The sequence below is a fragment of the Hemitrygon akajei genome, chromosome 18, assembly GCF_048418815.1.
Source record: "Hemitrygon akajei chromosome 18, sHemAka1.3, whole genome shotgun sequence".
Classification (NCBI taxonomy): domain Eukaryota; kingdom Metazoa; phylum Chordata; class Chondrichthyes; order Myliobatiformes; family Dasyatidae; genus Hemitrygon; species Hemitrygon akajei.
This window is the reverse complement of record NC_133141.1, coordinates 4315198-4340642: the sequence shown is the minus strand read 5'-3', so window position 1 is coordinate 4340642 and position 25445 is coordinate 4315198. Positions and strand designations below refer to the sequence as shown.

Genomic DNA, 25445 nt, shown 5'->3' with positions numbered 1-25445 from the left:
CACTAGATTTTGGAATGGTTCCGGAAGACTAGAAAATTGCTAATGTCACTCTGCTCTTCAAGAAGGGAGAGAGGGAGAAGAAAATAAATTATAGGCCAATAGTCTGACCTCAGTGTCTGGGAAGATGCTGGAGTCAATTATTAAGGATGTGGTTTCAGGGTACTTGGAGGCACATGATATAATAGGCTGTAGTCAGCATGGTTTCCTCAAGGGAAAATCTTGCCTGACAAATCTGTTGAATTACTTTGAAGAAATTACAAGAAGGATAGTCAAAAGAGAATTAGGTGATGTTGTATACTTGCATTTTCAGAAAGCCTTTGACAAGGTGCCACACATGGGGCTGCTTAATAAGCTACGAACCCATGGTATTACAGGAAAAATTCTAGCATACATAAAGCAGTGGCTGATTGGCAGGAGGCAAAGAGGAACAAAGGGAGCCTTTTCTGGTTGGCTGCCAGTGACTAGTGGTGTTCCACAGCGGTCTGTGGCACGACCGATTCTCTTTACGTTATATGTCAATGATTTATATGATAGCGTTGATGGCTTTTTTGCCAAGTTTGCAGATGACACGAAGATAGCTGGAGGGGCAAGTAGTTTTGAGGAAGTAGAGAGGCTATAGAAGGACTTAGACAGATTAGGAGAATGGGCAAAGAAATAGCAGATGGAATACAGTGCCAGGAAGTGTATGGTCATGCACTTTGGTAGAATAAAAGAACGGGTTGACTATTTTCTAAATGGAGAGAAAATTAAAAAATCTGAGGTGCAAAGGGACTTAGGAGTCCTTGTATTGGATTCCCTAAAGGTTAATTTGCAGGTTGGTCTGGATAAGGAAAGCAAATGCAATATTAGCATTCATTTCAAGAGGACTAGAATATAAAATAAGGATATAATGTCAAAACTTTATAAAGCACTGGTGAGGCGTCACTTGGAGTACTGTGAGCAGTTTTGGGCCCCTTATCTTAGAAAGGATGTGTTGAAACTGGAGAAGGTTCAAACGAGGTTCATGAAAATGATTCCAGGATTGAATGGCTTGTTGTATGAAACTTATTTGACGGCTTGGGGCCTGTATTCACTAGAATTCAGAAGAATGAGAGGTGACCGAATTGAAACCTATCGAATGGTGAAAGTCCTTGATAGAGTGGATGTGGTGAGGATGTTTTCTGTGGTAGGAGAGTCTACAACCAGAGGATACAGCCTCAGAATAGAGGAGTGTGCTTTTAGAACAGAGATGAAGAGGGATTTCTATAGCTAGAGAGTGGTGAATCAGTGGAATTCGATGCCATCAGCAGCCATGGAGGCCAAGTCTTTATGTACATTTAAGGTAGAGTTTGATAGATTCGTGATTGGTCAGGCTATGAAGGGATATGGAGAGTAGGGAGGAGATTTGGCCTGAGAGGAAAAATGGATTAGCCATGATGAAATGGAGAAGCAGACTCAATAGGCCAAATGGCCTAATTCTGCTCCTATATCTTATAGTCTTGGGCACCATTTGCAGAAAGAACAATATGGTTAATGCTTCGAATTGAAAAACCTTAATCAAAACATTCACTTTCATTATAGCTTCTCAGCTTTGTTGGTGTGTACTCGAAGGCAACTTTCATTTAACCATTACTCATTGATTAAATTACACACTGTGAAATGCGATTAAGGTGCTTAGCAAGCCAAATTTCACCCACAATTGGCACATGATTTAAAGAGGTATGGACGAACAACATTGAAAGTTGTAAACTCAGCCAGCTTTACCATGGGTAAAGCCTCTCCAGTCTCCAGGACACCTTCAAAAGGAGATGTCTCAAGAAGGGGGCATCTATCATTAAGAACTCCCACCATCCAGGACAGGCCCTGTTCTCATTGCTGTCATTGAGGAGGAGGAACAAGAGCCTGAAGGCACACACTCAGCATTTTAGGAACAGCTTCTTCCTCTTCACCATTAGATTTCTGACTGGACATTGAACCCATGAACACTATATCAATATTTTTCCTTCTCTTTTAGCACCACTTACAGTAAATTTAATTTTTTATATATATTCCCTATTGTAATTTATAATTTGAAAAACAAATTTCACGACATATGCCAGTGATTTTAAACCTAATTCTGATTCATACAAGTGTGAGGTGGCACATTTTGGTAGGTCAAATATGATGGCAGAATATAGTATTAATGGTAAGACTCTTGGCAGTGTGGAGGAACAGAGGGATCTTGGGGTCTGAGTCCATAGGACACTCAAAGCAGCTGCGCACGTTGACTCTGTGGTTAAGAAGGCGTACAGTGTATTGGCCTTTGTCAATCGTGGAATTGAATTTAGGAGCCGAGAGTAATGTTGCAGCTATATAGGACCCTGGTCAGACCTCACTTGGAGAACTGTGCTCAGTTCTGGTCACCTCACTACAGGAAGGATGTGGAAGCCAGTTAAAGGGTGCAGAGGAGATTTACAAGGATGTTGCCTGGATTGGGGAGCATGCCTTATGAAAGCAGGTTGAATGAACTCGGCCTATTCTCCTTGGAGCGACGGAGGATGAGAGGTGACCTGATAGAGGTGTACAAGATGATGAGAGGCATTGATCGTGTGGATAGTCAGAAGCTTTTTCCCAGGGATGAAATGGTTGCCATAAGAGGACACAGGTTTAAGGTGCTGGAGAGTAGGTTCAGAGGAGATGTCTGGGGTAAGTTTTTTACTCAGAGAGTGGTGAGTGTGTGGAATGGGCTGCCGGCAATGGTGGTGGAGGCGGATACGATAGGGTCTTTTAAGAGACTTTTGGATAGGTACATGGAGCTTAGAAAAATAGAGGTACATGTCTAAGGTAGGGACATGTTTGGCACAACTCTGTGGGCCGAAGGGCCTATATTCTGCTGTAGGTTTTCTATGTTTCATTTATTTCACATTTCCCAAAACGAAACCAAACTTCACAATAAATCTGAACTTCCACTTCTGGCCAGGTGATGGCATCCACTGATCGTAGAGCTTTGGCTCCAAACTGGCGGAAAGTTTGTCCCTCAATAATCTGCAAAATGAAAACAAATTTGGTCCGTCTCTAAAAATTGATTGTGCTGTACACTTCACACATTCAATGATAGGAGGTTAGACTCTGTTATTCACAAGTAATTTTGGGGTTAATTTATTAACTGTAAATTAATGTAGATGAATATGTCAGCTGAGAGTAAAAATTGTTATTTTGCCCTATGCAGGAAATGTAATCAAGGCTTAAAGTCAAATCAAAACTCTAAACAGGGAAACATTGAATTGAAGTTTCAGATCTTTAGATACATAAAGTTTGGATAGAATTGATTGCCTGGGTTCAGCGCCTTCCTTTGCTAAGGCTTCACACAGACTGACAGACAGACAGACATACTTTATTGATCCCAAGGGAAATTGGGTTTCGTTACAGCTGCGCCAACCAAGAATAGTGAAGAAATATAACAATATAAAACCATAAATAATTAAATAATAATAAGTTAATCATGCCAAGTGGAAATAAGTCCAGGACCAGCCTATTGGCTCAGGGTGTCTGACACTCCGAGGGAGGAGTTGTAAAGTTTGATGGCCACAGGCAGGAATGACTTCCTATGACGCTCAGTATTACATCTCGGTGGAATGAGTCTCTGGCTGAATGTACTCCTGTGCCTAACCAGTACATTATGGAGTGGATGGGAGTCATTGTCCAAGATGGCATGCAACTTGGACAGCATCCTCTTTTCAGACACCACCGTCAGAGTCCAGTTCCACCCCCACAACATCACTGGCCTTATGAATGAGTTTGTTGATTCTATTGGTGTCTGCTACCCTCAGCCTGCTGCCCCAACACACAACAGCAAACATGATAGCACTGGCCGCCACAGCCTCATAGAACATCCTCAGCATTGTCCAGCAGATGTTAAAGGACCTCGGTCTCCTCAGGAAATAGAGATGGCTCTGACCCTTCTTGTAGAGAGCCTCAGTGTTCTTTGACCAGTCCAGTTTATTGTCAATTCGTTATCCCCAGGTATTTGTAATCCTCCACCATGTCCACATTGACTCCTTGGATGGAAACAGGGGTCATCGGTGCCTTAGCCCTCCTCAGGTCCACCACCAGCTCCTTAGTCTTTTCACATTAAGCTGCAGATGATTCTGCTCACACCATGTGACAAAGTTTCCCACCATAGCCCTGTACCCAGAGGGCAGCATATTTTTTGTTGAAAACACTGCCGTTCCCCATGTTGGCACAAGGAACTGGACCTCTACGCTTTACAGGAGCTAGAATTGGAGGCAGTTTGATTAAGTATTGAGAATAGCTAACATATTTCCAATTATTTCAATAGATTGGGTGAGAAAGGCCAGATGTCATGGAGACAGGAACCTTAAGGGCAGAACTAAAATGTATATCAGACAGACTTCCTTTCCCAGAAGTTCAAGGACTCATGGTCCAAACAACAGGCTTGTTTGGTGAATGTTGATCTATGGGGCAGCTGGACCTCCTTCTGTGGCAGATATCACCATGCATGAAGGCTTGTCATTATAAGTATGTGCCATGTCATATGACGTGGGCGATCATGGTCTTTCCATAACCATGATTGTTCTTGGGCGAATTTTTCTACAGAAGTGGTTTGCCATTGCCTTCATCTGGGCAGTGTCTTTACAAAACGGGTGACCCCAGACATTATCAATATTCTTCAGAGGCTGTCTGCCCAGAATCAGTTGACACATAACCAGGACTTGTGATATGCACCACCTGCTCCAATGGCTTCACGTGACCCTGATCGAGGGGGCTAAGCAGGTGCTACACCTTGCCCAAGGGTGACCTTCAGGTTAGCAGAGGGACGGAGCATCTTACATCTCCTCTGGTAGAAACGTATTTCCATCCCGCTACCCAAGTATGAAGGCTAGGTATTCTATAACATTAATCAGGCCTGGTAATCTCACTGCGTTGGTCATAGGAGAATTTCCCAAATGTTTCTCTTAATTGGCCTACATTTCTAATGATTTCTCACTGGGAGGAGGGTGGGAGGTATGGAATGTACACATTATTACTCTGTATAGGCTATCTGAACTAGTCTGCCATTGTCCCATGTTCACATTAATGTGTAGATGATAAAAGAAAACATAGGTCTGCAGTTGCACTTGCTTCTGAGAACTTCTGCAACATATTCTCAGTGACACAGTTGTCACAAAAGGCAGTCAATTTGCCATGAGTTTGATTTTTGAGTCAGATGGCTGTTGAAGAAATCAACTTTCACCGGAGTGAATGAAGTTCACTATTGATACATAAATGGTGTTGATGTCAAGAGGGCTGAGGGCATCAAATTCCTCGAAGTAAACAGCACCAATAGTCTGCCCTGGTCCACCTGCATAGATGCCATCGCCAAGAAAGTACACCAGTGCCTCTACTTCCTCTGGAGACTAAAGACCTCAGCAATTTTAATAAATGCACCATGCATATCCTATCTGGATGCACCATGGCTTGGAATGGCAACTGCTCTGCCCAAAACAGCAAGAAACTGCAGAGTTGTGAACACAGCTCAGCACATCACAGAAAGCAGGCTCCCCTTCATGTACTGTGTCCACACTTCTCAAACCCAGAAAAGCAGCCAGTATAATCAAAGACCCACCCATCCCAAACGTTCTCTTTCCCCCCTCCCAGTGGACAGAAGATACAAAAGCCTGAAAGCACATACCACCAAATTTAATGGGAGCTTTGACTGTCATTGTTAGACTATTGAATAGTCCCCTACTACAATAAGATGGACTCTTGACCTCACAATCTACCTCATTATGATATTGTACCTTGTTATTTGACTGCAATGCACTTTCTCACTAACTGTAATACTTCATACTACATTGTTATTGTTTTACCTATATCTCTTTCATTAATTCCCCTTCCCCAGGCTGTCTCCAACTAAATGAACTGATGAAGGGTCTCACCCTTTACCTTGTTCTACCTCAGTGCACTGTTGTAATGAAATGGTCTGTATGGATGGCATGCAAAATTATGTTTTTCTATGTACCTCAGTACATGACGATAATAAATAAATTTACCAATTTAATTTAACTGGTCAACTTTTGACTAGAGCAGTGAAGAGTAAGACAGGAATTAGAGGTCACAGGTTTAGGGTGCAAGAGGAATCTGAGGGGGAACTTCTTCATTCAGAGAGTGGTGCAAGCATGGAACAAGCTTCCAGTGGAAGTGGTAGACACGAGATAAATTTTAACATCTCAGAGAAGTTTGGATAGATACATGGAATGGGAGGGGTATGGACAGCTGTGGTCAGGGTGCAGGTAGAAAAGACTAGCAGAAGATCAGGTCAGCATGGGTGGAAGTGCCTCCACTCTCCCTAATACATTGTTGCCTAGAAATGAATCCTTGTTTTCTGTTGTACTCCACTACCAAAATTCATTCAATTGGACAATTGGACATCACACAGGAATTCAGCAGGTCAGGTAGCATCTATAGAGGGAAATGAACAGTTAACATTTCAGGTTGAGTCTCTTCATCCGTTCATTTAGTTGGAGACAGGGCCTAGGGAAGGGGAATTAATGAAGGTGATGTAGTCAGTGATTAGATTTTAAGTTCAGGATGAAGTATCAGTGTTGGGATCCACTTTGGGAAATTATTGGACCAGAGACTCTAGGGATCAAAGGGGTTAGGAACCATCCAGGGATCAAGGAGGTGTGTCTTAGAGGATCAGAAGGTTAAAGGCCTCAAAAACCAAAAGGTTGATGCCTTAATGCAGTAGTTCTAAACATTTTTCTGCTCGTGGCCCACTTTTGACTTTGATTTACCTCTGTGGACCCCACTCTCCATAATCTTGGTTAGTTGCTAAAGTTTTTTTTTGGTTAACTGTACTAATGATTCTAATATACAGTCAGGGGCAGAGCGAAGCGATGGTGGTGCTAAATGGCAACATCTTGCTTGCATCTTTGGTAACAGCTCTATTTCTATTTTTGATATCGCTTTTTTTCCTTTTCAAGGTTCTTTTGAAGACCCTGACCTGGAGTTACACTCTGACTTCGGTTCTTTGTGGGAATGGGACCCGCTCTCAGGGCCTCACGACCGACCGCTTTTCGATATGCCAAGGACACGACCTGGCAGATTAGCGTGCCTTCAGGGATTTTCATGGGTCTGGAGAGGGGAGAGCTGGGGTGGATTTGGGGTTCTAATGTTTTAACTGTCATTCATTCTTTGGGGCACTCCTCTGTTTTCGTGGATGTTTGCATTCATTCTCTGACATTAAATGTACCTATTGAAATATTTATGTTCTAACAGATTATAGGAATTATTCATGTCTCAGCTGGGGCACCGCGGGAGAACACAGAACATCGGGAGCAGCAGGTTAGCTGCCAGGGACTGTGTATCTAGAGACCTTTCTGGTGCCGACTCTCTGGGCACAGAGCTCAGAAAAAGCGGCGTAACAGACTTTTAACGTCGTGAATCAGTGAGTTGTTTGTTATGTCTTTCCGCTCGCTCTGAAACGGAGACACCTCTTTTTCCCTGGAGAGAGAGAGCCCGTGGTATGTCGAATTACTAGGTGAACGAGTAGTCTTTGGGGTACGGCAAGTCTGTGTCATTATTGATGCTTTGCTCATGCTTGAGGGCTCGGAGGGGAGTGCTGATGCTTTTTTACTGGTGAGGAGGGAGATTGTTGCTTTGCTACTGCTTACGCATGGGAGGGGAGAGCTGGGGTGGATTTGGGGTTCTAATGTTTTAACTGTCATTCATTCTTTGGGGCACTCCTCTGTTTTCGTGGATGTTTGCATTCATTCTCTGACATTAAATGTACCTATTGAAATATTTATGTTCTAACAGATTATAGGAATTATTAAGTTAAACATAATGTTACAGGTGTATATGAAAAATAAAATTATATCAAAGCTCTGAATGCTAGAGAGATTTGAATCTGGTTGCAAGTTGTTTAAGGATAATCAAAGATCACCTCTTTTCTCAACATCAAGACGGTTACGAGCTTTTGATAGCAACTGAAGAGGTCGATTAAAACAGCATTCAACTAGATAAGAGATGGAAAATTCAATTAAAAATGACTTTGCTTTCTCCCAGACCTGTAGAAAGATATTTTGAATATCACTAGTTATCCAAAAATTTTGCTTGGTACGTTTGAATTCTGCTTGAGCTGTTACATAACTGTAGCTCAATAAGACATTCTTGCAATGTGGTGTTAACATCATTCACATTCACCCCAAATGGACACACCACCCAATCTGAAATATGCATCTCCAGTAAGTCTCTGAACTGAAATTCCATACAGTTGTTTCAAATGATCAGATATACAATCAGATCATCATCTTGCAAGTCTATTCTAAGCATGACCAGTGAAGAAAATTGCATAAACTTGTGACGTCCAATATTGCTTCTGAAAAGTTTGAGTTTTCCAAGGAAAGTGGTAATAATAGCCTATTTGCATGGTATGAGATTGCAGGATTTTCCTTGTAACTGTTCAATAAATTCAGTGTCTCAAATATATCTGACAGGTAAAATATGTCAGACTTAACAGTGTGAATTTGTTCTTCAAGCTGCATATCACTTAGAAATGCTAAAATACTATCTCAAAGTGCAACAAAGCGATGAAGATAATTACCTTTTGACAACCATCGGAACTCTGTATGCTTTTATAGCTGTTCAAAATCTTCTTTGCTTTCCTCACAAAGTTGTTGAAAAAGACAATCTTGAAGTGCATTTGATTTGAAGAAGTTGACAGCCATTATTATCGCAGCAAGATGTTGTGCAAATGTCCTCACAATTTTTTGCAAGCAAATGGATGATACAGTGTATGCAAAAAAATGTAAGGCACAGCATTTTTAAATGAACAATGAATCCTCTGTATCTTCCCACCATCCGTTGCACAAGCCATTAAATTTTATAATACATATATATTGCTTTGTGTGTGTGTATCTTATAGCAGTAACAATACAATTGTGTGAGTAGCCTTTATAGAAAATTAATGAATGTCAATTAATTATAACTATAATCTCACATGAAAAATAATCAGTAGTGAATATACGTGTAAATATTAAGCTTGCTTTTTAGACAGTATTTTTTTTAAGTGGTAGACTTCACACATTCTCACCTTTCTGCAGTTTAGCTGTATCTGGCAGATGACCCCACTGCAGTAACTGCAGCCTTCATGTCACGTTTTATAAATATCATAACACACAGTGGAAGGCAAACAGACCCAGCCTCCTCCTATATACTCACTGATTGGCCTTGCTCCAGACAGCCACATCCAATCTGCAGTTTGTGAATAGGGGGTGGATGTGGAGCGGTGCTTAGGGGGCCGTCCTACGGGGTGTAAACAGTGATTTGTGCATGGTCAAACAGGAGCAGAGATAGCGATTCATGGGCCGCACAACCCCTCTTCCCTCCACCACACGCACCCAGGCTAAGCTGGTTTGCTGCCTCTCTCAGCATATTTTCCCATTAATTTCATTCAGGGTTCCAAGTAAATTATGAGGTGTGATTGATAAGTTCATGACCTAAGGTAGAAGGAGTCAATTTTAGAAAACCTAGCACATTTATTTTTCAACATAGTTCTTTCCTACATTTACACACTTAGTCCAGCGGTCGTGGAGCATACGGATCTTGGACCTCCAGAAAGTGTCCACAGCAGGGGTGATTGATAATTTTGTGGCCTAAGGTAGGAGATGAGTTATTAACTTCAAACTTTCTGCATAATCACTCAAAGAGTTGAACTGCATGTGCATGTAATGAGAGCTGTACAACTCATCTCCTTCTACCTTAGGCGACGAACTTATCAATCACCCATGCTTTGGACACTTTCTGGAGGTCCAAGATCCGTATGCTCCACGATTGCTGGACTAAGTGTGTAAATGTAGGAGGTGACTATGTTGAAAAATAAATGTGCTAGGTCTACCTTAGGCCACAAACTCATCAATCACCCCTTGTTAATATATTCATTGCTTTTTTATTTATATATTTTAGTAATATTTAATTAAAACTATAAACTTATCATGGCCCATTCAGAAACTCCTATGGTCCCCGATTTCTTTTTTTTTTACTTGTGGTTCCTAGGAAATCTGGCATGGCCCACGTTGAGAACCATTGCCTTACTGATTCCCATGTGAGGTGGGAGAGTAAAAGGTGAAGAGAAGACATGCCTTCCATGTGTTACTTAAATCTTCTTTCCCCAGCAGTGACAAGAAATATTACATGTGGTACACTATGGGCTAATTACCTTGACAATGTTCCTGTGCAATGAAGAACAATGTTACTTGTGGAAAACATTTGAAGAGTAAACATGAGCTACTTCAGGAAGTGTTGAAATTCCAAAGTGATGCAAAAGCGTGTTTTAATATTTCACTCCATGTTATGTGCATTTTCAGTCACATTTCACTCAAATATAGCATTACATGATGTAACTTCAAGGCAATTATGTCTTGACTAAAGCAATGAGCAACAATATTTCACAGAAGCGTTCGACTTATGATGCTGAGGTTACTGCCATCAGTTGTAACATTGTACTGTTACATTTTCAGAAAGCTTTTGACATTCAAAGTTCAAAGCAAATTTATTATCAAAGTGCATATTTGTAACCATATACAACCCTGAGATTCACTTTCTTCCGGACAATCACTGTAAGTAAAAGAAACATAGTAGAATCAATGAAAGACCGCACCAAACAGGATGGACAAAATGTGCAAAAAAAACAAACTGTAAATACTAAAAGAGAGGGATAAAGAAATAATGTTAATAATAAATAAATAAGCAATAAATATCTAGAACATGAGATGAAGAGTCCTTGAAAGTGAGTCCATTTCAGTGGGAACAGTTCAGTGTTGAGGTGAGTGAAGTTATCCATTCTGGTTCAAGAGCCTGATGGTTTAGAGGTAACAATTGTACCTAAATCTGGTAGTGTGGTCCTGAGGCTCCTGTGCCACCTTCCTGATGGCAGCAGCGAGAAGAGAGTACAGTCAGGAGCAATGGAATAGGAGAATAGGTTGGACTGTTAATTGGTTTGAAAACAGAAACAGGTCATTAACTAGGGCTTTCAGAGAGGTTACAAATGATGCATCCCACAGACCACAGTGTGAGTGTAGACTATTCCACACCCTGCAGTTCAAAGTGTAACATATACTCAGTGGCCACTTTATTAGGTACACCTGCTCATTAATGCAAATGTCTAATCATGTGGCATAACTCAATGCATAAAAACATGCTGACATGATCAAGAGGCTCAGCTGTTGTTCAGACCAAACGTCAGAATGGGGAAGAAATGTGATCTAAGAGAATTTGATTGTGGATTGGTTGCTGGGGCTAGATGGGATGGTTTGAGTATCTCAGGAACTGCTGACCTCCTGGGATTTTCACACACAACGGTCTCTAGAGTTTACCAAGAATGGTGTGATAAACAAGAAAACATCAAATGAACAGCAGTTCTGTGGGTGAAAATGCCCTGTTAATGAGCGAGGTCAGAGTAGTGGTCTGATTTGTTTAAGCTGAGAGGAAGGCGACAGTAACTTAAATAACCACACATTACAACTGTGGTGTACAGAAAAGCATCTCTGACCTTGCAACATGTTGAAATGGATGGGCTACAGCAGCAGAAGACAACATATACTCAGTGGCTACTTTGTTAGGTACAGGAGGAAAACGGTTGATCTGTGAGCTGACATTGGTAATTGGAAAAATGCTGATATTAATCATCTCTAGACACTTAGGAAATAATAATATGATGGAGCAGAATCAACATGGACTAATGAAAGGGAAATCATGTTTGATGCATTAATTTGTTATTTAAGAATGTAGCTGGATGAGGAGAGGACTGTGGATATTAAAATTTCATATAAGATCCTACACAAGAAATAGAATAAGGTTAGAGTTCAAAGAATTGGGGTAAAATACTAGATTGGATTTGGGCTAATAAAGCCAACACACAGGTGCAGCAGGCAATTGGGAAGCCAGGTCTTTATTGTAAGAAAATTTGAGTACAAGAGTAAAGATATTTTACTACATTTACATATGCTTTGGCATGTACCAGTTTGGTCTCCTTCACTGACAAAGGCTATAGTAGTGAAGTCCATTCAAAGCAGAGATTGGTAGATTTCTGGACATTAGAGGAACCTAGGAGTATGTAGAGAAGGCAGTGCTTGAGATAGCAGATGAGCAATGATTTTCATGAAAGGCAGAGCAGACTAGAGAAGCTGAAGGGCTGTCTTCTGCTTCTACTCTGATGTTCAAAGATCAGTGTGTAGCAGAATAGATCACAAGCAGTCTAGAAAGTCAGATGAGCTGGATTCTTTTTACATGTCAATGATTTTGATGATAGAATTGATGGCATTGTTGCAAAGTTTGCAGACGATATGAAGATAGGAGGAAGGGCAGGTAGTGTTGAGTAAAGAGAGAGATGACAGAAGGACTTAGATTAGGAGAAAGGGCAAAGAAATGGCAGATGGAATACAGTGTTGGGGACTGTATGGTCATGCACTTTGGTAGAAGAAATGAAAGGGTTGATTATTTTCTAAATGGAGACAAAATACAAAAATCTGAAGCACAAAGGGATCTAGGAGTCTTTGTGTAGGATTCACTAAAGGTTAATTTGCAGGTTGAGTCAGTGGCGAGGAAGGCAAATGCAATGTTAGCATTCATTTCAAGAGGACTAGAATATAAAAGGATGTAATGTTGAGACTTTATAAAGCACTGGTTAGGCCTCACTTGGAGTACTGTGAGCAGTTTTGGGCCCCTTATCTTAGAAAGGATGTGTTGAAACTGGAGAGGGTTCAAAGGAGGTTCATGAAAATGATTCCAGGACTAAAAGGCTTGTCATACGAAGACCATTTGATGGCCCTGGCCCTGTATTAATTGGAATTCAGAAGAATGAGGGGTGACCTGATTGAAACCTATTGAATGGTGAAAGACCTTGATAGAGTGGATGTGGAAAGGATGCTTCCTATGGCGGGAGTGTCAAAGACCAGGGGACACAGCCTCAGAATAGAGGGGCGTACTTTTAGAACAGAGATGAGGAGGAATTTCTTTAGCCAGAGAGTAGCGAGTCTGTGGAATTCATTGCCACAGGCAGCCATGGAGACTTTTTGTATATTTAAGGGAGAGATTGATAGACTCTTGATTGGTCAGGGCATTGGGTGTGGGGAGGGAAAGGGGGAAGGCAGGAGATTGAGGCTGAGAGGAAAAATGCATCAGTCAGAATGAACTGGCAGAGAAGACTCGATGGGCTAAATGACCTAATTCTACCCCTATATTTTATGGTCTTATAGAAAGTGTTCTTCACTTAGATCTTTGCTCACCCACATCTTGTTTGAATTTCCCCTTGCAACAATTATTTTGGAGCATTGTGGGGAGAATTAGACCACCCAGACAAATTCAGGGGGAACTAACACTGAGAATTTTCTAGGACAAATAATTTCTATTAACGCAGAGCTGGGTTGAGACCACTGTAAGGAAGCCTCTTCCTGCTTTTTCATCTTTGCCCTTCCCCACACCAACCTATTGAACCAACTTCACCCCTATCCCAGACTCATTCCTAATTTTCTGAAGCCAAGCCCCCACCCTGCATAACACCAAGCACCCACCCCATAATATTGTAATCCCCAACCCTCTGTTCCCGAGGTCCTGACTCCCTGAAGGACTTGTAGATGAGGGCACCTTTTTTTTTAGGTTTCTTCTTTGCATACTAGTGCAACCATCGATCTTCTCATTTCCTGCATTCTCTTGCTCAACAATTCTTTTGAAAACATCAATGTCGTTGTCATCATCCTCCTGGAGCTTCTCAGCAAGCAGCATTGTTCAAAAAAAGTATTCTTTTTGTTTTCCACATGACTTTCAAGAGACTTTTGCAATGTGAAACAATATCAAACAAATTTCAAAAATCCAGAAATGAAAACAGTCAGCTGTCCATCTTCTATGTCAATGATTTGAGGGGCTGCAAGCCCGTTGACGATACAGAACCAGGTAGCTGTAAGGTTTGCAATGAGAATGCAGTGAAGATTCAGGGGCCCATAGACAGGCACATGGAATATGATGTGGAAAATGGGAGTTCATTATTTTTATTTATTATTTAGTGATACAGCATGGAACAAGCCCTTCCGGCCCTTCGAGTCATGCTGCCCAGTAACCGCCGACAACTCCGACTTAACCCCTAATCTAATCATGGGACAATTTTTCCAATGACCAAGTAACCTACCCAGTATATCTTTGAACTATGGGAGGAAACCAAAGGACCCGGAGAAAACCCATACATTCCATGGGAAGATGTACAAATTCTTTACAGAGGACGCTAGGATTGAACTCTGAACTCCGACGCCCCGAGATCCAATAGCGTCGTGCTATTTGCTACGCTAGCTTTTGGCTGAGAAATATCAGCTATTTTTTAGATGGTAAGAAATTGGATAGTGTGTTTAGAGCTATCTGAATGTCATAAATAACTGAAGATTTATATGCAGGATTGCAAGCAGTTTAAGAAAATAAACAGTACATTTTCCTCTAATACAAGAGGATTTGAATATAAGAATGGAGGTTTCCATTATGCAAGGCCCTGGTAAGATTGCATATGGAATATTGTGTTCAAGTCTGGTTTTCCCATGTAAGGAAGGATTGAACAAGTACAATAAGAGCTCACCAGATTGCTTCCTATGATGTCAGCTTTGTCATATGAGGAGATAGTAACAATTTTAGGCCAATTTCTCTTAAATCAACAAAAAATAACAGATCATCTTGGTGAAGCATAAGAAAATTCTGCAGTTTGCCAAGGTCAGAATCAGGTTTATCATCACCGGCACGTGACATGAAGTTTGTTAACTTAGCAGCAGCAGTTCAATGCAATACATAATCTAGCAGAGAAAGAAAAATATAATAATAATAATAATAAATAAAATAAAAACTAATAATAAAGTAAATCGATTAAATATATCAAATTGATTTTTTAAAATGTGCAAAAACAGAAATACTGTATATTTAAAAAAATGTGGGGTAGTGTCCAAAGATTCAATTTCCATTTGGGAATCTGATTGCAGAGGGGAAGAAGCTGCTCCTGAATGCTGAGCGTATGCCTTCAGGCTTCTGTACCTCCTACCTGATGGCAACAGTGAGAAAAGGGCATGCCCTGGGTGCTGGAGGTCCTTAATAATGGACACTGCCTTTCTGAGACACTGCTCCCTAAAGATGTCCTGGGTACTTTGTAGGCTAGTAACCAAGATGGAGCGGACTAAATTTACAACTTTCTGCAGCTTCTTTCAGTCCTGTGCAGTAGCCCCTTCATACCAGACAGTGATGCACTCTGTCAGAACGCTCTCTATGGTACAACTACACAAGTTTTTGAATGTATTTGTTGACATGTCAAATCTCTTCAAACTCCTAATAAAGTATAGCCACTGTCTTGCTTTCTTTATAACTACATTGATATGTTGGGACCAGGTTAGATCCTCAGAGATCTTGACACCCAGGAACTTGAAACTGCTCACTCTCTCCACTTCTGATCTTTTACGAGGATTGGTATGTGTTCCTTCGTCTTACCCTTCTGGAAGTCCACAATCAGCTCTTTCGTCTTACTGACGTTGAATGCCAGGTTGTTTCACTAGTTGGCATATCTCACTCCTGTACACCCTCTCATCATCATCTGAGATTCTACCAACAACGGTTGTATCATCAGCAAATTTATAGATGGCATTTGAGCTATGCCTATCCACATAGTCAAGTGTATATAGAGAGTAGAGCAGTGGGCTAAGCACATACCCCTGAGGTGTGCCAGTGTTGATCGTCAGTGAGGTAGGTTTGGAATTGATGGATCTCCTGACTGATATATCAAGAATCAGAGCTCACTCTTAAGATAGAAAGGGGAAATTTGCAAGGATGTTGTCTAGATATGAGAATAGGTTGAATGAACTTGGCCTTTTCCCCTTGGAGCGACAGAGGATGAGAGGTGACCTGATAGAGTTGTAGAAGATGATGAGAGGCATTGATCGTGTGGATTGATTGTGCTGCAGGCTTTCTATGTTTCTATAAGAGATTCGACATTCAGGACTGAGATGAGGAGAAATTCCTTCCCTCAGAAGCTAGAAAATCTATGGAAATCTCTAGAAGGAAAGGCCTCTGAAGAGTCAACCACTTCATGTAACTATCACAGAGATTATATATTTTGGGATATTAAAGGAATCAAGAAGTACTGAGTCACCAAGGTAAAAGATCAATCATGATCTTAGTGAATTGTGGAGCAGATGAGAGGGGCTGAATGCCCTAACTCCTCTGCTTCTATTTCATTTACTTTTATGTCCATTAAATAGTAATTAATTTATTTTAACAGAGATGAGGGGAGGGGCTCCATCCTACTGTAGACAATATTTAAACAGGATTTGAATGAGATATTGACACGAACACTGACGCACAATGATTCACAATTTCAATCTGCTCATATAATACAGGTTCCAACAAAATTACATCAAAACTCAAAAGTTCAAAGTAAATTTATTATCAAAGTACACAAAAGATGAAGTAATAAATAAGCAATAAATATTGAGAACATGCAGGTTCAACTCATCGAAAGTGTACATGAACATAGTTCTCAAACAACAAACTTCATTTTCATATTTAATGATTTTGCAACTGATGCACTAGGAGACAGTGATGCAGTTGGTAGAACTGCTGCCTCACAGTGTCAGAAACATGGGCTCAATCTTCACTAACCTCGGGTGATGACTGCATGAAGATTGCACCTTCAGTCTATGCATGGGTTTCATGCAGTTGTTGTTACCTCTCCCATCTCAAAGATGTGCACGGCGGCACATTAATTGATCATTGTAAGTTGCCCCTCGCACGTAGGTGAATGGAAAGATCTAAGGGAGGTTGTTGAGAATGAGGAATATAAAATGGGTCGAATGCAACATTGGTGTTGATGGTGGTTGATGGTTATGCAGCACTTGGTGAGTGGGAGGGTCTGTTTCATTGCTTATCTGTGACTCAATTTCATGAAATGGGATCCATTGGAAGTCAACAAGGGCTGGGCATGGAGAATGCAACAGCATCAACAGTTTTAGCATTCACTTAAAACAAATGTACGTTTTGGAGAAGCTAGGAAGCCCTGGGGGGGGGGGGGGGAGTGAGTTATTAAGATGCAGATGATGTAAGCAGAGTTGTCATAGGAGCAAAGATGACAATATTGTAAAGATAACACAGAGTTTTAATTACCTCCGTAGATGCTGTCTGATTTGAGTTCCTCCACCTTTTTGTGTGTGTTGCTCAGTATTTCCAGCATCTGCAGAATCTCTTGTGGCTAAAATGTAAAGGTACACTGCTGGTGAGAGACTGCTGGTTGAGGTATACAAATGTGTTCAACATAACAGCATAATATCCAGGAGGAAGATGGGGGTTCAGAAAATGTTTCTAATAGGAAGCAATCATGGTGGTTTTGACTTTGGCAATGTTGTGCCACAATTTCCTCAGGCACAATTTGACACCAAAAGGGTGACTTGTGTGTCTGAATAACTCACTTCTAAAAGCAAAGAAAGTAATGAAGAGTCAAAGTTGGAATGCAGACTACATGTTTTTTGTACTTTTAATAAATTGCTTGCAAGTTAATTTTATTAAATTGTCAGGGAATATGTACACTGAAATTAATGGACATGATTAAATATTGCGTGTCAAAAAAGTGTCCTACACTTCTGCAGATATTTCTGCCCTCACTTGCAGAAAAGCACAAGCTTCAGTCAAATTAACAACTATGATAGTGTGACATTCTAGTTATTAGCATTTTTTCTAAGAAAATCTGCAAACATTTTTTGTTAATAGAGTAGTAACAGTTTTCCGGTAAAATAGACATTGATCCTGAAGCAGGCTGAACAGTTAAACTTTGTATGGTCATACACTACTGTGCTAAAGGCGTAGGCACATATACATATAGCTAGAGTGCCCAAGACTTCTGCACAGTACTGTTATTTGTCAATGTGGAGCGGAGAATGAGTCTGTAAATCTGATGGGGGAGCAAAGGATGTTGGGAATGGCAAGGGTGGAGCGTGGACAGTATGTGGGACAGGTAGCAGAGAAGGAGTGCCATGGTCAGGCTGGTGGTGGTGTGCATGCAGACACACCAAGTTCAACACCAGGCAAGGTTGTTTGATTCCAAACAATAGGTTTATTGATCTTTACAGAAATGTCTTTCTGCACTCCCTGCCACCTTTCCACCCTCAGTCCACGATACACATATCAGAATCAGTTTTATCATCACTCACACATCTCATGATTATTTTTGTGGCAATACAGTGCAATACATAAAATTACTGCAGTAATATGCAAAAGTCTTAGGCACCCTAGCTACAGTATATATATATATCTGCCTAAGACTTTAGCACAGCATTGTACACATTTTTTTCCTGAATGGAATTAAAAATTAATGTTGAGAACTTGTTCTGGGAAAAAAGTGAGATGCAAAATGTGACTGAGCAAAACTGATCCAACATCATGTGATGCATCATTGCAATGTGTGGAATTGTTTGTCATTAGTCATCCACATAATTTATGAAAAAATAACAGCATGATTGCAAAATAATTTGATTTTATTCAAATTTTAATTTTTTTTTTTACTAAGTACCTCAGATTTCTGTAGAATATCAACACTTCCTCTGCCCTTGCTTTTAATATATATTAACAGACTAAAATTATTTGGTCCAATATTGGCCACAGTACTTGTGCTCTAAATATGCCTCTCCCCATTAAATTTCACCTATTGTACATCTTTCCCCTCTGTACTCATCCAGCTCATCTTACAATGTGATAGCAATGAGTTTGTTGACCATGAAGTTCTAAACTCAAATGAAGACTTTAAGCTCTATTGGATATAAAAAGTCATGAGTACCCTCACTAAAGGGAGATTATACTGTAACTACCCAATATTCAAAGACTTGTTCACTTCCTGATTTATTCTTCATGGTGAGTTTAGCTGTCAACACCTACGATTCAAGCAGTGGGTCCCTCCTCCCTACTGAGAAGGTATTTTCATTTAACAAAGTAGTTTAAATACAGTTCTTTTATTTTCAGTGACACACATTTAAATCTAAACACAATTCTTAAAACATTTAAAACTCAGAAGATTTCTATCTTATAAAAGATTTCCAAATGTCAAATAGTTTCTAAATCACAGCTACAATTTCTATAAGCTAAAAAAGACATACCCACCATCTACAGTCACCTATTGCAGAAATTGAAAACCGAGGAGTGGATTCTAGTTTGCCCAGGGTTTCTATCATGCTTCTTGATGTTCCTGGACCGTCCCTAAAATGCCTGAACTGCTCTCTAAATTTATACTATTTCTTTGCCACATGAAATTCTTTGATCCCTTTAACACAGTCTAAAAGCCTCTGAAGACAGAGATCCCAGGTATCCACAAATTAATGCTGTAACGATGCCTCCCTGAGTACACAAATCTTCCAACTATTAATACATCGGCTATCAATATGCTGAATGATAATATCACTATAGTCTGCAAGCTTCCTTGAACTAAACAACTTTGCCAGTGTTGTCTAGTTTAAAGCAAGCCAAATTAAATAACATTGTCTTATACTGCACCTCTTCAGCAATAAGCCCAGGTGCTGTGAGCCAGCAAGTCTGATATACAGACAGTGCTCGTTTGTAAAGCTGTGCTTTTAGCTTCAAGCTGGTTTCTGCTTATGCTAAGAGCTGAAGACTGGCTCCCATTTACAACCAAAATCTAAACAGGAAATATTGGCTGGAAGTTGAACTTATTCAAAAACATGTTGATCTTGAGATGCTCACAACTACTAGTGTTTAGAAAGCTGATCTTGGCAAAAAAAAAAGCCCCCTTTGGCCCTGGAAGTGAACATCCATCAACAACAAAGATTTCAGAGTTGCCCCTTTCAACTGCTCCTTGTGGCAGAAATTTCACATTCCAAACCATTTTCTACAGAAATTGTTCTTGAATTCATTATTGGATTTTAGTTACTATATAGTATTTATGGGTCCAGGTTTCAGAGTCCCTCATCTGAACACATTTTCTCCATATTTATTCAGTTTAGAAATCTTCATAACCTTAATGTCTTTATATGAGGTCACTGCTCATTTAAAGTTTTCTGATAATCTATCAGTTTAGATTCATCATTTTTGATTTTTCTCCCCCCCCACAAATTTTTTTTGTAATAAAAAAATCAGAGACTGCAGCTTCTTACTACTGCTTTGTCATTTAAGTAGTTAAAAATCTACATCCCTGCATTTTGTGCCTGGTTTGGCCATGCAGGTTCCTTATCTTCAAATATGTATATCCAATTTTATGGATAAATTTTAAACTTACAAGAAAGAACAGACTTCCTCTATATTCTTGGTATTACCACCCTTAACATTCTATTAGTTTATTTTTAACCTCTTTTCCAAAGAGAACAGTCTTAAATATGCTAAGCTCTTCTCACAAAACAATCAAATATATTTTGCCTGACCTCCAATGAAACAAGGTGTTTGTTAAAGACAAAGCTGAACTCCAAAAATTCTGTCAAGAGACGAATCCCACTGGAATGGATCCTCCCTTCAACAGCTAGAAAGAGGAGCTAGCTCTTGGTGTAAGCAGACGTTGAATGTTGTGATGATCTCAAAGCAACTGGTAAAAATACCAAGCTATCACCACAAAATCCTCAAAATTCACTGCAAGGACAAGCAAAGAAACATCAGACCCCTCCCAGACAATACTGACCTTTGCACATCCTAACATTGATTGTGAAAGCTGTCATTTCCTGCATAGTTTTAATCTTTTGTTCAAACAGATACAAAAGACCAATGTACCATTGTCTGTGTGTTACAGGAGCATCAAAGCAGATAATTCTCATTTTTTTCCATAACATGCTTTAAATAAATTTGATAAATTATGCCAAATAATGTGTATATTCTTGCCCATAAACATAACCAGGAGTTCAGATGGTTAACATTAAACCACAAAATCTAAATAACTTCAAAACAGATTGAATTAAATTTATCTAGTTCAACTTTGGAAATAAATATGACTAACTGCTCAATTCAACAGGGAGTAAGAGGGCCAGGGGACCAAGGAGTAAGGGGTTTTCCATTTAATTTACAGAATGGAAAAAGGGAACAAGCACTGGCAGAAAATACATGGCACAAAAGCCAAAAGAGGAAGAGGAAAATGTGACAGAGCAGAGTAGAAAGAAAGGGAGGGAGTAAGAAACGGAAGGGTGAGGGAACGACGTTGACAGAAAGAGCACAAAAGAGTCAATAAGTAGAAAGAGGGTTCAGGCAGAAAGGAAAGACTGACCATCCACCAAACCTTTGTCATTTATTAATTTCATCCAAGGGAGCTGAAACTACACATTTGCACAAGTACTTTGAGGTGATTAAAGCAGTCCAAATAGCAGAAATCTGATCATGTTTTACTATTCATCAAGAACTAAAAAGTAACACTTATGTTGACCAGACACTCAAGCATTTCTGAATTTAAATAAGGCTCTCAAACTTTATTGGCACATTTTTAAAAAATCATATAGTTTGACAATATTCTGTTCTTAAGAAAATAGAAAAGACTATTGAGCCAGTGTTTAGTAAATTTAGTCAATGTCTGATTCTAATGAAAATCATAAGGTATATAATGCAAAAAATACTGACATACAAAAACATGTACAAAAGTTATTATATGGCTGTTAAACCCTGCTACAGTTGGAAGACTGCAAACAGCAACTAATGCTACACTGCTTTGTAGCATGAACTGTAATAAACCTAGGGAAGTATTGGGGCATTCAAAGTTTAGTTGCACTTGAATCTGTGCCCTAAAATACTCCAGCTCTGCAAAAGTTTGCTTTCAGAATTATTTTTGGTGAACCTGTGCAAATCTCAGACTTTAACTGTTGTAATTAATTATGTTTATAAGCAATGGAATGTCTGTAAATGGGAAGGAATGACTTGCATTATGTTGCAAACTAAAGCAATATACTGTACAAAGTGTTAGGTTTTATAAACTTTTATTTTGTATGTTCTTGATTTTTCTTAGTTACTTTAACAGTTTAGCACTTAGCAATTTCTCATCCAAATTGGCCTAAACTCAGACTGGAAAATAACAATTTCATGAATAGATTTAAGTTGTATTAACTGAAAATTTTATAAGATGTTAAAAAGAATCCAGCTACTGAATGATATGTTAATCATCAGTAATCAAATTCCTTAGAAATTAATTGCAAAAAGAAATGAAACCTTATCAAATTTAAACAAGAAAGTGCTTACACCCTTTTGGAATGAATATTAAAATGCAATGGACAGTCTGCTGTAAGGATGAAATTTTAAGTATTTTGTCTATTTACAAGGATTAGTTTGCAAAATGTAGTTTAAAACAGCAAAGTTTAGTAAATCTTTACAGTTAATTTTGCAGATGAATACAGTACATTACTATACATGCAATGTACATTTTATATTCCCACAAACTGATGTAGTTTACATGTTTGAACAAAGGCGTATGCATTTAAAAGTGATTTAAATATATATATTTGTATTAAAAAGAGCTGGAAATCTAGAAGATGAACTAGTTTAACAGCGCCGGTGAGTGAGTTTGCAATGTAGCAGCAGGCAGTCTACATCAAGACAAAGCGTTGCATTCATTTTGTATTTGCCATTTCTCAAAATTAAGTGAATGAGGAGTTTGTGACTGTAGAATCAACTATAATAAAATTATTTCACATCAACTCAGAATTTACATTGTCCATAAATTGCAGGAATTCAGGGAAAGGGCTGCACATGGTAGGCAGCTTGCATCCTCACTCCCATGCACATGATGCGTGATGCAGACCAACAGCTAATGCTCCATTTTATATTCCAGGTACTTCTGTTTGCGCACACAGCGTGGACACGATTGGACAGCAGCCTTGCAAGCCTTATGGAAGACAGTCCTGCACTTTTTGCACCTGAGTAGGAAACGGAAGCAGAAACTTAAATAATTTATGTTGTTAATTTGTCACAGAAATGAAGTGCAATTATTGTCCTCATTAATTCTGGAAGATCAATGGTTTTGTTAAGTATAATTGCAGAATGAAGGGAGAGATAAGATTTTTGAAGAGAGACAACAGAAAATTTGCCTGTAAACACTGAAATTTAATTCAATTATTTAGGATTTTGGTAAATAAATGTTTGCTTTTACCAAGAAAACTGCAAGTCTATACAGTTTTCTGCTCAGAAGGCCACAGATGCCCAGTTGTTGACCACTGTTAGATTAGACTGCTTGTTATTTACTGTGCATTTTAACAGTTTACGCCTGCTTGTATTTTACATTACTACTTATGTACATGTAATTGCTTAGCATATTTCTTAGTGGTCACTGCATGTATATGCAATTGTTCATTGTGTTCCCATAGTGGGTACAGTTCTTTGCATGATTCTAGAAGCTTCTATTGATATCACATTATTTGAACAGAGGCAATCTGATTGGTTAACTCTTAACCACAAATTTGAATGGAATGTTTCTGACCCAAGGTATAAAAAAAAGAGCTGAACACACAAACTTGCCATATTTTAGTCTTTATTCTTTCCCTTCCCTTTTTGTTCTTAGACTCATGTACTGTCTGTTTCCAGTTCTCTTTATTCTATTAGCGCTCAACAAAGCAATCATGAAACGAGTTTTATGCCTCATTCTTGACTTCCGAAAGAAACTTGGAACAAAAATATCACAATCCAACAATCTGCCATAGTCAGCAGCAGGATAGTCACAGAGACTTATGGACTTGGAAGAATCCCAGACAAAGTGGAAATTTACAGCGCCTAAATTAAAAAGGAGGCAAGAGCTGCTCCTGATCACAAATTGTCTGGGAGAAAACCTAGTTCTGGCTTCAATACATCATCTGATGAAACCAGGAGTGAGGAAACTACTACACATTATTATTTTGAAGAAACAGATCTGTAAAAATCAAAGACGAGCACTGAAATTAATATTGGGCTCAGCCATACAAGCTGGTAGAGTGCAGAAGAAAAACTTCGATTGCAGAATAATCTATTGAAGCTTTGGTTGCACAATCTATTAATATTTCAGATTGTGGTCAAAGTAATCAAAAGTATATACAAATTAAGTGTTACACAAGATTGAATTCAGACAATGGCCACTGTTTAACTGAGCGCTGACTTGAATAAAACATCAAGTTGATAAAATTAATGACAAAATATGGATGAAAAATACTAGCAATGTTAAATTTACTAAGAAGGCATATGATAAGATTCAGAGAATGCCTGAGGAAAAGGAAAAACCTGGAATGTGCGAGTTAAAGATAAGGAAACACAGTTGACTTGAGAATCAAATTTGTGAGTTAACTGAGAGAATTAAAAAATTAACAGGGAAAGTAAAGTCATTTACTAGTCAATTAGGAAAGAAATGTGAAGTGTACAATAAACTCAAAGTACATTATATGGAGCTTCAAAGCAACCTGAAGCAATGTTGGGAAAGTCCTGCAGGGATCTCAAGTGAATGTTCTGCCAGTGATGCTTCTAGTTACACCTATCCTTGGGAAACACCCCTCTACAATGGACCATCCTCCAAAGAACGATAGGACGGACATGACATGAACTACACAGCAGCCTTTAGCAGCTCAACTGAGGATGGTAGTGATGAAACAAGATTGGCAGCTCTGTCAAAGCTTACTCCAATAAAGGCCGAGGGAGCAAAGACATGCAGGACTGAACATGCAACTATTGCTAATCAACATATTGACAAGCTAACATAAATTACTGTTCAATCAGTCAACAACCTGCTGAAAGGCAGAAAGTGCTCAAATGATCTGGTGACACAATGTAAACAACTGAAAGCGTTCCAAACTTTAAAGCTGACATTGTGTACTGCACCTGCATTAAGAATCCTTGGTACAGGTAAACAGTTATGTCAATATGAAAGGCATGATCGCAGTGTTAACTCAAGAATAGGAGCCCAACAGCATCCTGTTGGTTATTACTCTACCGAAGTTCTTATTCTGTACACTGATGGCTCCTCAACGATTGAGAGAGGAATGACTGGACGGACTGCTGTCTCTGGAATTGTAGTGTTAGAAACATAGAAAACCTACAGCAAAATACAGGCCCTTCAGCCCACAAAGCTGTGCCAAAAATGTCCTTACCTTAGAAAATACCTGTCCAGGAGTCTCTTAAAAGACCCTATCGCATCCGCCTCCACCACCGTTGCCAGGAGCCCACTCTACACACTCACCACTCTCTGCGTAAAAAGCTTACCCCTGACATCTCCTCTGTACCTCCTTCCAAGGACCTTAAAACTCTTGTGCTAGCCATTCCAGTCCTGGGAAAAAGCCTCTGATTATCCACACGATTTATGCCTCTCATCATCTTACACACCTCTATCAGATCACTTCTCGTCCTCTGTCGGTCCAAGGAGAAAAGGCCGAGTTCACTCAACCTATTCTCATAAGGCATGCTCCCCAATCCAGGCAACATCTTTGTAAATCTCCTCTGCACCCTTTCTATAGTTTCCACACCCTTCCTGTAGTGAGGTGACCAGAACTGAG

The 25445-nt window shown here is 39.6% G+C and overlaps 1 protein-coding gene and 1 long non-coding RNA gene across 6 annotated transcripts in view; both read right to left on the bottom strand.

Annotated features, from left to right (window-relative positions):
- Window positions 1-2871: 2871 nt before the first annotated feature.
- LOC140741553 (uncharacterized) lies at window positions 2872-9108 on the bottom strand. The gene is made up of 3 exons (XR_012102079.1): window positions 9056-9108; window positions 8567-8653; window positions 2872-3003 (listed from the first exon to the last, which is right to left on the bottom strand). It is a non-coding gene; the product is annotated as an uncharacterized lncRNA (long non-coding RNA).
- A 1180-nt stretch (window positions 9109-10288) lies between these two features.
- The window catches only part of plekhm1 (pleckstrin homology domain containing, family M (with RUN domain) member 1), an 89258-nt gene continuing 74101 nt past the window's right edge, over window positions 10289-25445 (bottom strand). For 2 of the 5 annotated variants that reach the window (XM_073070673.1, XM_073070674.1), the window contains exon 12: window positions 17231-22853. In XM_073070673.1, the coding sequence (XP_072926774.1) occupies window positions 22745-22853 (109 nt within the window). In that variant the 3' untranslated portion in view covers window positions 17231-22744. The other 3 variants (XR_012101996.1, XR_012101997.1, XM_073070675.1) reach the window with 3 other exon arrangements.